Source organism: Sus scrofa, chromosome 14 (assembly GCF_000003025.6).
Source record: "Sus scrofa isolate TJ Tabasco breed Duroc chromosome 14, Sscrofa11.1, whole genome shotgun sequence".
NCBI lineage: Eukaryota > Metazoa > Chordata > Mammalia > Artiodactyla > Suidae > Sus > Sus scrofa.
In genome coordinates this window covers 136,257,415-136,274,174 of record NC_010456.5, presented here as the reverse complement: position 1 = coordinate 136,274,174, position 16,760 = coordinate 136,257,415, and the positions used below count along the sequence as shown (strand labels likewise).

At 51.5% G+C, this 16,760-nt stretch overlaps 1 protein-coding gene across 1 annotated transcript in view; it reads right to left on the bottom strand.

Moving 5' to 3' along the window:
• The window catches only part of DOCK1 (dedicator of cytokinesis 1), a 545,742-nt gene that overhangs the window by 471,314 nt on the left and 57,668 nt on the right, over positions 1-16,760 (bottom strand). The window contains 4 exon segments of the mRNA XM_021072613.1: positions 2,775-2,871; positions 6,771-6,826; positions 10,315-10,355; positions 16,081-16,164. Coding sequence (XP_020928272.1) covers positions 2,775-2,871; positions 6,771-6,826; positions 10,315-10,355; positions 16,081-16,164 — 278 coding nt within the window.

Below are 16,760 nucleotides of genomic sequence, written 5' to 3'. Positions count from 1 at the left end.
GCCAACATCCCTGCGTGTGTACCCCTGAATCCAGAAATGGACCAGGGTGGGACCTGGACTTGAAGCTCAAAGCCGGCCCGGGAGCTTCAAGCGTCTCGCCCACCCATGGGCAAACCTTCCAGCTCCCTAAGATCTCGCCCACGGAGTTTTCAGGACCCCTTCACCCTGACCACTGGAGAAACACAGCCCGGAGGCCTGACTGTCAGCTGAGCAACAGGAGCAGAACATGGCCCTGGGCTACTTCCTACAAGAGGCAAGATCCGCATCTCCAGCTCTCGGTACGGTCCCGCCAAAAGGGAAACACGCATCAGACCCAGAATTCACACCTCTTACCACTTTCTGCATGGTTCACGGGGTTTGATGGTACCAAGAAAAGCAATAGTTTTGCAGCTGCCAGCGTGCAAATTCAGCAAGAAAATGAGGACGACCCAGGGGAAAAGGAACTCAGGGGTTCTTTCTTTCCATGGAGAGAAATCTAGGTGAAACCCAACTTGATGAAACCCTAAATGTCACAGGGCCTATAAAAAATTAAAAGGTGGGCCCTGCTACTTTCTTTCTTTTTTGTATTTCTATCATTGTTTAAGTGATTATTCTTCCTTTCTAGAAAGATGCTACAAGGATCTGTTCCACAGAGAACAGGGGAGAGCTGAGGAAGAGGCTGGAGAGGAGGTGCTAAGAAATCAAGGATTTCAGTTCAGAAACTAATAAAAGGAAGCGAGCTTTAGGGAGCTGGTGGCTCAGCGGGTTAAGAACCTATTATCCATGAGGATACACGTTCAATCCCTGGCCTCGCTCGGTGGTCACAGCTACTTTCTAAAATACCTTCTTTTACACAGCCGGGCCTCTCACCGCTGTGATTTCTCTTATTGGAACTTCCTTCCAGGAATTTCTATGATGCCCTTTACCTACTCAGCATACCCCACCCAAACCAACTACCATGAGCTCTTCTTCATGGCATCATCTTAATTTTAATTCCTCAAATGAAAGATAAATAATCGAATTGATGGTTTATTCCAAAACTATGTTCGGTCCCCTCTTACTAATTCTCCTTTTCCATTTTCCTAAACCATTATCAAATATCTAAAATCCTTAATGTTTTCCTAACCTGTCCACAGCCACAGAACAGGGGATGGGGGGGGAGCACATACAAAAATAATATAAGAAAAAGAATGATACCATAAGGATTACAAAAATCTAATAATGACTATTAGGAGATGAGTATAATTTTTTTTAATTTTCTGGCCACTTCCATAGCATATAGAAATTCCCAGGCCAGAGACTGAATCCAAGCTGCAGCTTTGACCTATGCCACAGCTGCAACAACACCCGATCCTTGAACCTACTATGCCAGGCTGGGGATTGGACCTGCACCTCTACAGAGACCTGAGCCACTGCAGTCGGATTCTTAACACACTGCCCCAATGAGGGAACTCCAAAAGTCAATTTTTAAAAAGGAAACCAGGGTGACGGTTAGGAATGCCCATTCTGGGGTCGTAGGACGAAAACCGTGTCCACGTACATATTAATCAGCATCAACTCCTGTTTGTTTTGCTGCCGTGTTTTTGTTTAAAAATTGCTAAGTTGAACATGAAACACCGACTCCAAAATTGCTCAGATTTACGCAAAACATTCATGGCTAACTTTACGCTTCTAGATTTTGGAGAACATTTGATGAACAATGACTGCAACTGCTTATTACTGTGCATTTGCAGGAACCCACTGTATCGTCACAAACAAGATGCCCAGAGAGCAGCTGCTGGACATTGGGAAGGTTTCTAAGTTCCCGAGATCCTGAGGCACCACCTTCCCTCTGGAGCCCTGGCTTTGCACATTAGCACGTGAGAAACAGCGCTCTGAAGACAAGTACGGGCTTAACAAAAGGTAATCGTCTGCAAATACGAATTTATGGGGAAAGAAATGCCCGAGGGAAGAGGAAATGGAAGCTGTCAGGGCCCCAACCTTGCCGCATCAATAAGGAGGAAGCATTAACAAGGCTTTCTCCGCCATCGGAAGCGCAGAGTTGTGCACGGGGCCACCATGTTCACCATCCCCCTCCCTCTGCACCGGACGCGCCCAGGTCTAGAAGCCCATCACTTTGCTCAAATGATAAGAGGCCTTACTTATGGGCAAACAACGGCAGAGGGTCATCACCCTCCACCGCGCCCATTAATAAGGCCCCGTCCAAGAGCAGAGTCTCGTTTTCTCACGATCACCATATAAACTTAGCGGGCACCCCTGTCCAGGCGGCCTCATTCTGTCCACCAAAGCCCAAAGCGGCCCATCTCCCTGTCCAACACAGGAAAGGCAAACCCGTGGACCCTTCCTTCCTTTAGAGCCCCTTTGCTTCTGTTTTCTCTTGTTTTGCTTTTTTTCCTTTTTACAGTCCCACCTGCAGCATCTGGACGTTTGCAAGCGAGGGGGTGAATCAGAGCTGCAGCTGCCAGCCCACATCACAGCTCACAGACACACAGGATCCAAGCCACAACTTGCAGCAAACACTAGATCCTTAACCCACTGAGCGAGGCCAGGGTTCAAACCGCATCCTCAAGGAGACGACGCCAGTTCTTAACCGCTGAGCCACAGTGGGAACTCCTATAGCCCCTTTGTGACAGGGAGCATGGCTCACCCCAAGGCAAAGCGTGGAAGGCACGCAGTCCCCAGGGTGGCCAGAATGCTGGCCCAGGATACTAAACATGACCCTCCCATCAGTTCAGCCAGGTCCGAAAAGGCTCTCCTCCATTGCTAAGCTCTGAGTCAATATCCCACTTTCTCACCACGTAGAGCTGCCTCCAGATGGTGGACCACTCTCGCAGCGTCGTGGTGACTTCCTGGATGAGCGGGAGGTCGCCGGGAATGACTGTCTCATGTTGCCTGGAAGGAGCAGAAGAAAAGCATGGTCAGAGACCCTCACGGCTTCATGAAAGCAGTGGCACCTGCTGAAGGCCAAATCCAGGCCACGGCGTCCAATATGTAAGCAAATAGAGAAAACATGCACGAACGAGGCCATGCCCACATAGGAATACATACCTGAGAAGGACAAGCCATCTCTGTACAGAGCCCGAGGACCGTCATACATTATCCTACGTGTAAGCCGTCTGCCTCGGATGTCAAGGTTAAGAGGAAGGAGACAAACGATAGCCCCTCAGAACGTCAAGGTCTGGGAAGGGGAAAGACTATTCATAATATGCGTACCCATCTATTTCACAGATGCCAGAAATTACCACCAATCTGTGCAGCATGAAAATGCGGGTTTGGGATAAGATGCTTTTTACATTCCATCATGCAGAAAAATCAGTCTATGATAACACACGCGTTACCCTCCACAAAAGACGGGTGCGGTTCGAGCTCCCCACCGTCCGAGGCACGCGATCTGGCCCCCGAACCGATCCTCTTCCCCTTTTCCCTCCACTCCAAAAGGTTAACCCTTGACTTATTTTTAACTCATCATCAATCTGTGCGTGGGTTTTTGTCGACTCGACTGTCGCTTCCGGGTCCCTTGCTCTGGCTCGGGCGTTGTGCTCAATAGGCCTCCTAACACCTGGGGTGAGTAAGAGACTGAATTTGGTGGCTTGTGAAGTTAGACCGCCTGGGCCCAGAGGTCCTGAGCAGACAAGACTCCACCGACACGGGACGTCCAGGGGCACTGAAACAGGCCCCCGTTACATCTCAACTGCCCAGGCCCGTGCGCAGGACCCCAACTGTAGCTTGAAACTGGGGTTCAGGGCTGCAATGGCTCATGGCTGGTAGGAGGGTGTCCCAAGGAAGAAACAGTGGGACTCCTGAAGGCAGTCCCTCGGGAGGGATCTGGCCACGTGCCCCAGGGGGAACAGCAGGGCCAGATGTCTAAGGAGGGCTGCACGCGAGGCCACTCCCACAAAAGAGCTTTCAGGAATTATCTTCAGAGTTCCCACTGTGGCTCAGCAGTAATGACCCCGACCAGGGTCCATGAGGTTGCAAGTTCAATCCCTGGCCTCACTCAGTGGGTTAAGGATCTGGCGTTGCCATGAGCTGTGGTGTAGGTCACAGATCCAGCTCGGATCCAGTGTCGCTATGGCTGTGGTGTAGACCAGCGGCTGCAGCTCTCCTTTGACCCCTAGCCTGGGGACTTCCATATGCCACAGATGAGGCCCTAAAAAGACACACACAAAAAAATTACCTGCCGATGGCACCGCATCCGTGTCCATCAGAGGACATGATGGGCACAGAGCCCTGCCCGGCCTGTCCCTGAGCTTCCCAGTAAAGGTGTTGAAGAGAATGCGGTTCATGGTTCATTACACGCTGAGGGCCACATCCCGACAAAGCTCTCCAGGCGAGTACATCCATCCGCCACCTCGCGGCTGTCACCTCACAGCCCGAGGGGCCTGCTGAGCCCCCGGCCTCTTCCCACTGGCTCTGTGACCTGGGAGCTGAGTGGGAGCCCTGTCCCCACGTCCAGAGACCCTCCCTTCATGCGTGGCCCTGGGTCCCGGCTCTGGAGCCTTCTCGCCTTCCTGCCGTGACTGCCCGGACCTGTCGCTTGGACTGACGTGCTGAGTGGCTCTTACGGATTCGAGACAGCTGTTCTGTGCTAGCTCTGTCACCACCTGCTCCCTGCTGGGGGCCAGCAGCAAACAAAGCCAGCAGTGCAGGCCACGCAGGGCTGCTGATGAGACCCAGCAGAGTCAGGCCGGGCAGAGGGGGGACGCCCGCCGTGGCGATTCACATGAGTCCCCTGGCTCTGCAGGCCTGAAGCAGACATCAGGGGACAAGTCCCTGAGTCCCATCTGAGTGCTACCCACAGAAGAGGAAACAGCCAAGGTGCAGGAAGAGAAGCCATCTCCTTGGGGCAGTGGCGGTGCGGGGGGGGGGGGGGGAGCCTCAGAACCCCCAGGAGCTGAGGGCAGCGCGCACAGCTCCGTGCAGGAGGGCTGATGACACGGGGGCTTAGCAACCACGTCAGTGTCGGGGAGGGGACAAGCAGGAACCGTCCTGGCAGGAAGACAAGGACACAGAATGGGTGGTGTACAGGAATGATCTGGGGTGTCCAAGAGTGCAGGAAGCCCAGGGCGCAGAGAGGAGAGAAAGCCTGCCAGAGAGACAGGATAATGACCTTGGAAAGCAAGGAGGCGGGGGGTGGGGCAGGATGAAGAGGGGCCGCGCCTGGAAAGGACGAAGGACCCACAGAAGAAAGGGCAGGTGATGCCCGCGGTATCTGGAAGAAGAGGAGTGAGAGCACCGGTGGTGTTTGAAGGCAGGAGGCTCTTTGCCAGGAGGGAGACAGGAGGCAGCCAGGTTTGTGGGGAGCAGCAAAGGGACTCGGTGAGAACCAGTAAGAGCAAACACAGGAGCCCGGCGGCATCAGCAAAGAAATGCTCTCTAAACTGTTTATTCCACCAGGGCCCCACTCACCTGCTCACACAGGGGCATTGGACACGAACCCAGGACAGGAACCACAGTGTCTGTCTGGGCATCTGTCTCGCAGGGTGTGACTCTACTTACCGAGAACCAACACTTGAATATTATGCTTCCTAATGACACTTTACGTACACTCATTTGCATATATCAAAGGGCTTTTTAAACAATTATTCCTATGCCGTCCGACATGCACAGAGATTCTGCTACCGGATAAGGTAGAATACCTTAAAAATCACACGTTACAGTTCCCATCGTGGCTCAGCAGAAACGCATCTGACTAGCACCCATGAGGATGCAGGTTCAATCCCTGGCCTCGCTCAGCAGGTTAAGGATCCAGCATTGCCATGAGCTATGCTGGCTCGGCTCTAGGGTGGCTGTGGCTGGTGGCGTAAGCCGGCAGCTACAGCTCGGATTCGACTCCCGGCCTGGGAACCTCCATGTGCCGCAGGTGCAGCCCTAAAAAACAAAAACAAAAAAAAAGCCCACTTTACTCAACGACTTCCACAGGAGGGTGAAAGTTTCAAAACTTTCCTCTTTTTACTTCCCTCTGAAACTTTCCACGCAAAAGTTCCTCTGCATGAAAAGGGACCCTCTTACAGGCCAGCACATTTATGCCTCCAAATTATTTCCTTCATTTTAATCATGCATCAGGGAACCACAGAGCCCAACCCGGGCCTTCCTGTATGTTAAAAGTACACTGCTTGGAAAGGCAATTTTGTAATCAGCCAAAGAGACGTCATTATGCAGTAATCATATGATTAGGAATTTTACCATTTACATATTTAACTGAGGGTGAAGATGCAGCAGAGACAAAAAGGAAAACATTTTAATGCTCTTTTCTCCCAAGTTCGCACCTGGCTATTCATTTGCCATTCCTGCCTAATGGCTTCCTGTTCTACAAATGTCCTTTTAATGATCTTATACCTCAGTTTTATGACCTCTAAGAACATACATCACAATTAGGCAAACTGTAAATTCACACATGTCCCAATGTGACAACTGTTGCTTTAGCCTCAACTCCATGTGTATCACAGCCTGCAGAGCCTGCCAGAAAAATGGATTCAGAGCTGGGGGGCCGTGCGGCCTCTGCCTAATGGGGTGGCTCACAGAGGAAGAAGCAGGAAGCTTTCCAAATCGATGTCAAGTTCAAGGAGAAGGGACTGCAGTTCCGGTGTTGACTTCAGATGCCTTAAAGGCTCAAAGCCATGTAGCAGAAAACTCCAGATCAGAAGCCCCTCATCCCTCCCCAAACGCCTGTCCCATCAGGGTCAGTCACAGCCACTGTCCCACCCCCAAGGCTGCCCCGTCAAATGAAAGAGCAGCAAGGTCAGTGCTGTCGCTGTGTCACTTCTCTTACTCATCCAGGCCAGACTCACCCTTTTCCTTCGACGATGGCTTCTTTCAGATGAATATACGAAGCAGGAAATATACCCTTTGGGGGAAAAAGACAATAGTCTTTATTATTACTATAAATACCAACTGAATACAAATCAAATAATGCCCCCAAAAGTGCAGAGGGGGTGGTGCATCACTATTCCATCCAAAAGCCTTACGCTAAGTCTCATATACAACATAACAAAAAAAAAAAACCAAAGAAGCGTAAGGAGTTCCTGTTGTGGCACAGTGGGTGAAGACTCCGACTGCAATGGCGCTGGTCCTGCAGAGGCAAGGGTTCAATCCCCAGCCCAGTACAGTGGGTTCAAGGATTCGGTGTTGCTGCAGTTGAGGCTCAATGCACTCCCTGGCCCAGGAACGTCCATGTGCCACGAGTGCGGCCATTAGAATAAAAAAGCAACTCAACTTGTTAGTGTTTCAAAGAGGCTGCAAGTGTCTTAGAAGGAAACAGAAGCAATCTGTTTGCAAAGAGAACATTCCACAGGACTTGCCTGTCTCCTAGTCCCAGGTCATGCCTCACCTGTACGGCAGACCTTGGCACGGGCGGGCCAACTGCCCACCGATGCCTACACACAGCTCCTGATGGTCGCCTCGGACAGTTCTGCTTTTCCAAACCCTAAAACTGTCGTCCCAGTCAGCTTAGACCCGTGACCATCACTTAGGCACTGACGCCGTACCTGACCCACAGAGGCTTTCTTACCAATCTCCAAACAGAGCGGTTGCCCGTTAAAATACAGAAATTGGGTGCACGTCACCCAAGGTGCCTGACTTCTGGGGGGAGCACACCAGTTTACAGCCCGGGCTCAGCATCGCCAAGTGCACAGCACACCTGAGTCCGAGGAACAGTTCTGAGGGAGGCAGTTCCTCAAAAGGACAGTCAGTATTGGGCACAGTCCGTGAAGGGCCCGGTGCTTTACAGACGGTTTTGGTCCTGCTTCTCGAGCAAGTACATCAGCTCCCTTTCGGGAGGAAGCATGGGCGAGGGCCTGGAGGGCAAGCTATGGGGCAACAGGTGCTAGGATCTTGGGCAGCCCAAAGCACATCGGTTGTGGCTTCCCGCGTGACACATAATGCACGCGGCAGAAAGCCATTCAGTGACCTGGTGGCTTAGGCACCTGCTGTGGGAAGAGTTGCTTCTGACTGGGTTTCCCTGGCATCTGGCCCCAAAAGAACTGCACAGGAGCTCCAGAAACCATACTACTACTCCTGCTGGGGAAAGGCATGGGCACTGCCAACTCAGGCTTCTCCTGCCTGCTAGGAAAGTGGCCACATTTGTTATAAAGAATTGCCACGGAGACGGAAGGAGTCGGGCAGAAAGACAGACTGAGCAACAGGGAAGGTGGGGAGGCTTGATGCGTTCAGATCCCATTACCTGGACATCTCTGGATCCCAGGATGGTGTCCAGGAGGATATCTGACGTCAGGTGAGCCCTCCGGGTGGGGGACAAATACATCAGTGTCTCCCCTGCCCACGTCTGTGGGCAGAGAACCCCATGATCTCGTAAACCTGCTCTCCAGAATCCCAGAGCCACAGAAGGGACAGTGAAAGAGAAGAGGCTGGACACACCTGGAGGCTTCGAACAAGCAACTTCTCCAGCTGGGGTGGTGAGGACCAGCCCAGACCGACTGCATTGCTGAAAACTGATAAAAGGAGGCTCCCAGGACACCACGTTAGAATTACTAGGAGCCAAGACCCTTCTCTGCCACTGCCTGGGGCAGGCGATCAAGGCAAAATCCTAAAAGCTCTTTAAGGTTTCAGTGTCCTCATCTGCTCATGAAGATTTTAGACGGAAAAATAAATGCGCCCCTATCAGCTCTACTGTCTCGCTAAGCCATCAAGTCAGGGGCCCCCCCGCACGGGGCTGGAAGGATCAGGGCTCAGGAGGCATTAGGGTGCTGGGGGAGACCCTGAACTGGGGAAGCTGGTACCAGACACCAAAAAGTATCAGAGAAAAGTGAAGCGCCTCCTTGGGGTGCACCTCTCATGTGACCCTGCAGCTTTGTCCCTGGGGGCGGGGACGGTGGCCCACGACTTAATCTCTCTCAGAGGAAACTCGGGTTTTCGTCGGCAGGAATCCGTTCTTGAATACAGAAGAGGCAACCACCGTGAAACTAGAACTCTCGGGAGTTCCCTTTGCGGCTCAGCTGGTTGAGAACCCGACTGGTATCCATGAGGATGCAGGTTCAATCCCTGGCCTCACTCAGTGAGTTAAGGGTCCAGCATTGCCGTGAGCTCGGATCTGGCATTTCTGAGGCTGTGGTGTAGGCTGGCAGCTGCAGCTCCGATTCAATCCCTAGCCTGGGAATGTCCATACGCTGCGGGTGTGAAAAAAAAAAAAGAGAGAGAGACTAAAAGAAAACAGAACTTTCCCAGAAGAAAACTATTTCACCAGCCACCTGGTTGGATTCAAACCTCAAGGCTCCAGGTCCTTAGAGGGGCCGAGACTCACAGGCCAGTCTGAGCTGGGCGGGATGGGGGTGGGAGGGCCTGGCTCCAACCTGCAGCTCTGGCTCAAGGGGCAGTCCCAACAGCATCTCACACTAGGACAGACTCTGCCCGAGGAAGGCTGCTGTGGAGCTCAGCCTGGACGCCTCCCCGGTGACTGCGACCACGCGGCTCCCAACTGTCCAGCACAGCCTGGGTGCAGGGAGTCTGGGGAGAGGAGAGCAGGAAGGCCCCGCGCTTGAACAGCAGGACTGCGGCAGCCTTCGTGACAGGCTCAGGACCACAGGAAGGGCCCAGCCCAGTGAGGAAATACTGAGAAGCTAAGTTAAGAAACAGAAGTACAACGAACCGTCTTTCAAGCCCAATTAGACTTGAGAAGTGAGCGTGGACAACCCAACCACAGCTTAGAATGGACGGCACTTCACAGAAGGAAAGGGAAGAGCCATAATTAGGTTCCGGGCAGCTAAGAATGGGAAAAAGCCACAACAGAGCCAGGACGGACGTGGCCACCGCAATGATTGGGGTGTAATTGCACGTCTTAGCTTCGGGGATTCAAACAACCACGTGTGCAAACAGCCCGAGAAAGCAGAACCTTTTTTTTTTTTTTGCCAGCCGACATAAGCAGAATAAAAACAGTTATCATCAAGAGGGGAAGAAGCAAGTGTGAGCTCTGCAAATGGGCTATTTATCGTCAAGGATCACATAAGGTTGAAAATGGTGAGCAGGACGTGGGTTTTCTTCAGCCATGACACCCAGGTCATTCTCTTCCCAGCCTTTGCTTAAACGGGATGCAGAATCCTTCCAGAAAAAGAAGGTGCCACCTCTCCTGACAACAGGTCCACAGCCCCCCCAGAGCCCAGCCTCACTTAACGGAAACAAAATGACCATATGTCTACGTCTGTAAATGTTCCGAAGAAAACCATTTACAGGAGCTCGCATCTCAATCCGGTTTGTTTGTTTTTTTTAATTCAGAGAAAAAAATACGTAAGGACAACTCTTAGGCACCATGAGACAGAATTGATTTCTTCTGCTAGGGCGACAGACAGACACATAGCGTGTTTGATAGCCAGAAGGACTTACCTTCTTAGACTTTTTTCTTAAGGTGTAACCTCTGTACCACCCTAAACAAACACAAAGGTGAAACAGTTAGTAGAGCAACACGACAGGGTGCCAACAGCATCTTCGGGTTGTTGAGAACTCGTTGGCAGAACCACAGAAGACAGCTTATCACGGAATTCAACATCCCGAAGGCTCTGGAGATGGGCTCTGGGGTTTCCTAGAGCACGTCTCTAAGCCCGGGGCTGCATCCGCAGACCTGGTCCAGCTCTGGCGTCTCCGTCTGCCACACATGGCCATGAAGGTCGATCCGAAGTTACAAAGTTCTAGGAGAAGCAGCCGTCCCATGCCTTTGACCCCTCGGCCCCGGGCAGGCCCCTGGAGTGCGCCTTCTCCTATCTCTCCCTCGGCTGGGATGGCGCGGGTCACGGCCAAGGACACATACCAGCACCCTCAGATCACCAGTGCCAACATTAACAGACCTCCTATTGAGAGGCGACTTCCTCTTTCTGCGGGACAGAGCGGCTTTGCCCTGGAGCAAAGCACAGTCACACAAAGTGCTTCTGTGGCAGAGACCAGACCCCCAGCAGGAAGCACTGGGAACACGGGCCCACCTACCCCCCTGGGGTCTGGCCTGGTTCCCATTCCCCCCACGTGGGGAGAGGAAGAAAACAGAGCCGGAGACGACAGGCGAATACTGCTGGCGTGACTCAAATGCCAAGTGGAAGAGGACACAGGATGCCAGACTGGACCTCCCCGCACCCTCGGCCCCTCCCCTCAGGCTAAGGGCAGACACCGTCCCTGCAGAAGCCCAGGGGTCCACGGCCGGTCACCCACCAACCAGCAATGTGGCCCTGGCAGGACGGCGGTGGATGGTTCCTCACCCCAGACACAAGCAGCTTGAGGCCACCTCGGGGCAGGGAAGGAAATCAAAAGCTCCAATTCCAACTCCACCCCCACCCCCCCAGGCACAAAAGGACCTCAGGGAAAATGACACAGAGCTTGCAAAGTGGCTCAACTCCCAGAGAATAACCAAATATTGGGTTTTATACAGTATCGAAGAGTCAAATCTGGAGTTCCCCTGTGACTCAGCAGAAACAAATCTGACTAGTTTCCATGAGGACGCAGGTTCGATCCCCGGCTCACTCAGGGGGTTAAGGACCTGGCATTGCCATGAGCTGGGGTGTAGGTTGCAGATGCAGCTTGGATCCCGCATGGCTGTGGCTGTGACATAGACCAGGAGCTGTAGCTCTGATTCGACCCCTAGCCTGGGAACCTACAGATGCCGCAGGTGTGGCCCTAAAAAGCAAAAAAAAAAACAAAAAAAAAAACAAAGTCAAACCTAGGAGGCTAGAGATGTATGGATGAGGATGCCAAACCTGGGCCGTACTGCCCCCATGACCGCACCTCTCTTGTGAAGCAATAACCCACAAGCAGGGGTGTCAACCAGGAGGTGATGGGGCTAAAACCCTCAAGGGTTGATCCACAGAGGCTCTGCGAGCATTCAGAAAAGACGGACGTTTCCAGGAGCCTCCCGAAGGATTTGCTAAGACCTAGATAGGACCACCGAGCCCACTTCATTCATTCCTGACAAGGGAACTACGTCGCCGGATGAGAGGGCACTGCAGACATGAAATGTCTAGATGCTTTTTCATTGCTTTTATTAAAGTGCCGTCAATTTACAAGATGGTGTCAGTTTCTCTGCACAGCCGAGCGATGCGGTGACACACACAGGCATCCACACATGCTTTTCCATCGCACTTTATCACAGGAGAGCGCCGGTGCGCCCTGTGCCGTGTGGACAGGAGGACTTGGTTGCGGATGCATATTCTACACACAACAGTTCGCACCCGTGTCCATCCCAAACTCCCCATCCTGCGCTCCCCTCCCTCTCCCCCTGGAAAACCACAAGTCTCTTCTCTAGGTGGCGAGTCTGTTTCTGCCTCTAAAACGTCCCGATTTTGCTGCGCAGCTGGAGGATATCCCCTGACAGCAGCACCCCGTCTCCTTCAGCACTTTCTATCTTCCAAGGCCCAACTCAGCGTCCACCGGAAGGCTTACACAGGCAGGAGAGATGCTCAAACATACTAGTGATGAGATGAATGAAAGCTTAAAACATAATATTACTGCAAAGTTACTAGAGTGGGAGAAAACGTAACGCTGCAAGATTCAGGCGGCACCCCCAACCCCGGCCCGGCCCAGCACTGTGGGTGGAAGGGGAGACCACACAGCCAGTGTGAGAGCAACCCTGCTTAGCCCAAGAATGTATCCCCACATCCCACAGGCATCCCGAAGACACCCCATCCCCATCCAAGCACAGCAGGGCAGACAGGACGCCCATGGCAGCAGGGTCTAAGCTGGCAGCGTTATCTAAGCTGGTGGACGTGGAGGCAGGAGGAGCATCTGTAACAGGAGGGCAGCTAGTAAACGAGGGGCACACAGAGCGATGAGGGCCAGGGACTAAAGGTACACGGACAACAGGACGGGTCTCGGAACGTAGCACGAAGTGAAAAACATCAGAAACAGAATGAGAGCTACGACCACATGAAAACATATACACATGCCAACCAGTACAAGAACACAGGCAGACCAAAAGAAAATTCCCTTTAAACACAGCAGAAGGGCTTTCCAGGAGAAGAGGGAGCAGAAAGGGGTGAGCTATGGGAATTAAAAGATCAGGAGGCGTTCCTGCTGTGGCTCAGCAGGAACAGTCCCCAAGAGTGTCCGTGAGGACGCAGGTTTGATCCCTGGCCTCGCTCAGCGGATGAAGGATCCAGCATTGCCGTGAGCTATGGTGTAGGTCGCTGATGCAGCTCAGATCCTGCATTGCTGTGGCTGTGGTGTAGGCCGGCGGCTGCAGCCCCCATTAGACTCCTAGCCAGGGAACCTCCATATGCTGCAAGTGTGTCTCCCCCTGCCCCCCGCCCGGAGCAAAAGAGTACCTTCCTAACCTGGGTGCAATGCCCGCCCTCAGGCACAGCTTCCAGCCCCTAGAGATCTTTCTGGAAATGAGCAGGGGGCACTGGAGAGTCATTTCATCAACATCTGGCACCTGGGTCCACCTCTCCTGTCTGGCTGACCTTGGACCCTACTAAAAGTGTGGCATAGCCCCAGGACCCCTCCTCCCCAAAGCTCTGCCCACCTCCACAGGGACCTGGAGGGTTCTTCTCTTTGTTCTTTGCTCCGAGCCTCCATGAGCCTGAGGCAGAGAAATTAACCATAACTAGGCAGGTAAACGTGTTCCTTGAACCTTAACGTAAAGACTGATCATCCAGGACTAGGGTCCCTAACCCTAACCCTCCCTATATTCCTGGAGCAATCCCAGTAATACCCTGAACAGGACCACCAGAAAAAGAACATTAAATTTGACAGACAAAAATAAGTTTTATTAGAAGTGGGAGGAGCAAGGAGAAAAGAAGAAAATGCCAAATTCTGATACGACCCATAAAATTTAAACAGAACAAGAGCAAAGGGGGAAAAACAATCACTTCATTATTATTGGAGGATAATAACATCACCAAGTTTCCCCAAATTAAGACTCCCTGGAGTTCCCGCTGTGGTGCAGTGGGTTAGAATCTGACTACAGGTGTGGCTCAGCAGTAGCGAACCAGACTAGGATCCATGAGGATGTGGGTTTGATGCCTGGCCTCGCTCAGTGGGTTAAGGATCCGGTATGCCATGAGCTGTGGTGTAGGTCGCAGACGCAGCTCGGATCTGGCATTGCTGTGGCTGTGGCGTAGGCTGATGGCTATAGCTCCGATTCGAACCCTAGCCCAGGAACTTCCATATGCTGCAGGTGTGGCCCTAAAAAAAAAGAATCCGACTATAGCAGCTTGGGTCACTGCAGGGGTATGGGTTCGATCCCTGGCCCTGCCCCATCCACATGCTTCAGCTATGACCATAAAAAAGAAAAGAGAAGAAAAGAAAAAAGACAAGACTACTTCCCCCAATGCATTTCTCTGATAGGATTCTGACTAAAACCAAAAAGACAGCTGTCAAAGAAGGGGAATTCACATCTTATGGTAGAGGGTTTTATAAAGACAGGAATATTTTAAGCGGAAATGGGAAGATGGAGGAGCCCAGAAACTAAAGGCGCACTGACAAATCCTTTATCATGACGCTGGCCCAAAAGTCAAATGCCTGCACCGCATATTTTTTAAGTTAAATGCACAACAAGGATCACTGACTCGCCTACGGAGTCCACTGTTTAGAGAGTTCATTCTTTAAAGAACAAAAAGTCACAGCACCGCCCCCCAGGCTGCGCAGGAAATGGTTCTCTATTCAGAGACGAGGTCACTGCCCAGTGTTTATTAGCCGGGATTTCAATGGCCACTGACCGGGGGCAGATATTAAAACAAAGACGCAAGAGCGTTTTTCCCTTCGGGTCAGCAAAGTGTCTGAGAGGCGAGGTTTGCTCCTTAACCTCTGGAATTTCGCTGTTTCCTCTCAGCCTTTGGCCATATAGCCTAAGAGCAGATGAGGCGATCCAGCTGCCAGCTGTAAAGACTGACAGGCAGGGGATGCCCATCACAGCTGCCCCCTCACTCAGGGATCGGGGCTGGGTTTGCAGCATTCTATCTGTTTCCAGGCGTAGGGCGCTAGAGTTCATTCTCCCCCAACAGGACATGTTTTAGGGTGAAAGGTGCAAATGGAATGGCGTTCTGAGGCAGCATGCCTTGCATGGGGAGGCAGGAACGTGGACCTGGCTTATTTTAATGGGTCTGCTCTTCTGGAAGGACCTCCAGGACGAGCGGCAGCTTGCCCGGTGCAAGAAGCGCCACGCCCCGCCGCGCCTGCGCAAAGTGGATTCCCGGGACGGAGTCTGAAGTTCAATCTCTGGTTACTGTGGCGTGTCTGCCAGGTCCCCTCACCCCCACCTCCTACTTGGAAGGGTCTGGCTAAACCCAATCGGAAAGCAGTTTTTGCCATTGGAATTATTGATTTTAATCAGTTCAGTTTATTCCTGTGTTAGATGGGAGCCACTCCTTCAAACAGGAAATAAAGCCACCAATGCTTAAAGGTGGTCTCACAAAAGTTTCAGATGTGAGAAATCTGAAAATCAAGCCCATCATTGCTTCCTGCCTGTGCAACAATAAACCACTGCATAGAACGAAAGGTGTCTCGTTTTAATAATCTGCAAAACACTCAACATGAAAACCAATTGTCTGAAAAACCAAGCATACTGGAAAACCACTGTCACCAACGGTAATATTTATTGGATAATTATAACAACCGCTTCGCCGGACCCTTTCTGCAGCTCTGTGACAACCTCTGTTCACCCCTCGGGAAATGGGGTCACAGATTTTTTTGGAAAAGGAAATATGAGGTGACAATATTGTTCCTCTAAGGAAGCTATTAACAAATCTACGTGAGGACCTAAAGGGTCTTACCCTGCACCCCAAACGCCTCAAAACAATGAGCCAAACGCTACAATATCTTCTCTGTATTTAAAAACAATTGTTTTCAAGTGGTCCGTTTTTAAGTCAAGACATGCATCCGTGCACACGAAGGAAACGACGAGGGTTTTTTAAACAATGACAATAACTATTTCAACGGAACACTTGAGAGGTTAAACATTTAGGAATGTAGTTGAAAATTCATCTTAATTTTTAACAATGATTTAAACAACAGATAACCACACGGCTGCCCACTCCTGACAATGGCATCCGTCACCCAAGGAAACTGTTGGTCTGTGCTTTCCTAACGGAATAAGGCTTCGCCCATTCGGGCGGCCCTGAAAACATGTCCAAACTGCACGAAACTATAAAAGACACCAAAATAAATACGCACCTTCGTATGTTTCCAGGATGTGCACCGTGTCTCCTATTTGTAAAGAAAGTTCGTCCGCTCCCCTGGCATCATAGTTATAAAAAGCTGTTCGGAGGAAAAAGAGGTAAGGAGACATTAGTGGCGGGAACGAGGCCGCATGTTTCCGCTTGATTTTAACGCTGAAATGTTCAGTCTTCGCCTGGGTCGTCCTCTCTGACACCCACAAGAGGAGCCTCTGAAGTTCATACCTACTGGTGACACTGAAAGGATGAAAATGCAACCTAACCCTCCCAGAACCCAGGAAGTTAATAAAAAGCTCTAAATGCCCCCGAATTCCAGACCCTGCTCGCTGCCAGTAAATAGGTAGAAGGTCACACTTCCTATTGTTCCAGGGCCTGCTATCCTGGCCTAAGTAAGATAACAGGAAATGAGTTGACTAATCGCTTATCTGGATTCTGTAAAACTGACTGGCACCATAGAAGAATTGATTACACATTGAAAGCCCTAGTGACCTATCTCAACTGCAATCTGTCACTCTGCCCAGGAGCCCGCGCAGATGCGGACCTCCGGAGCTATTTTAAAATGATTGGTCCACGGAGCGCGGGCTCTCGATATTTTAAAATGATTGGTCCACGGAGCGCGGGCTCTCGATATTTAAATATTGGTCACGGAGCGCGGGCTCTCGATATTTTAAAATGATT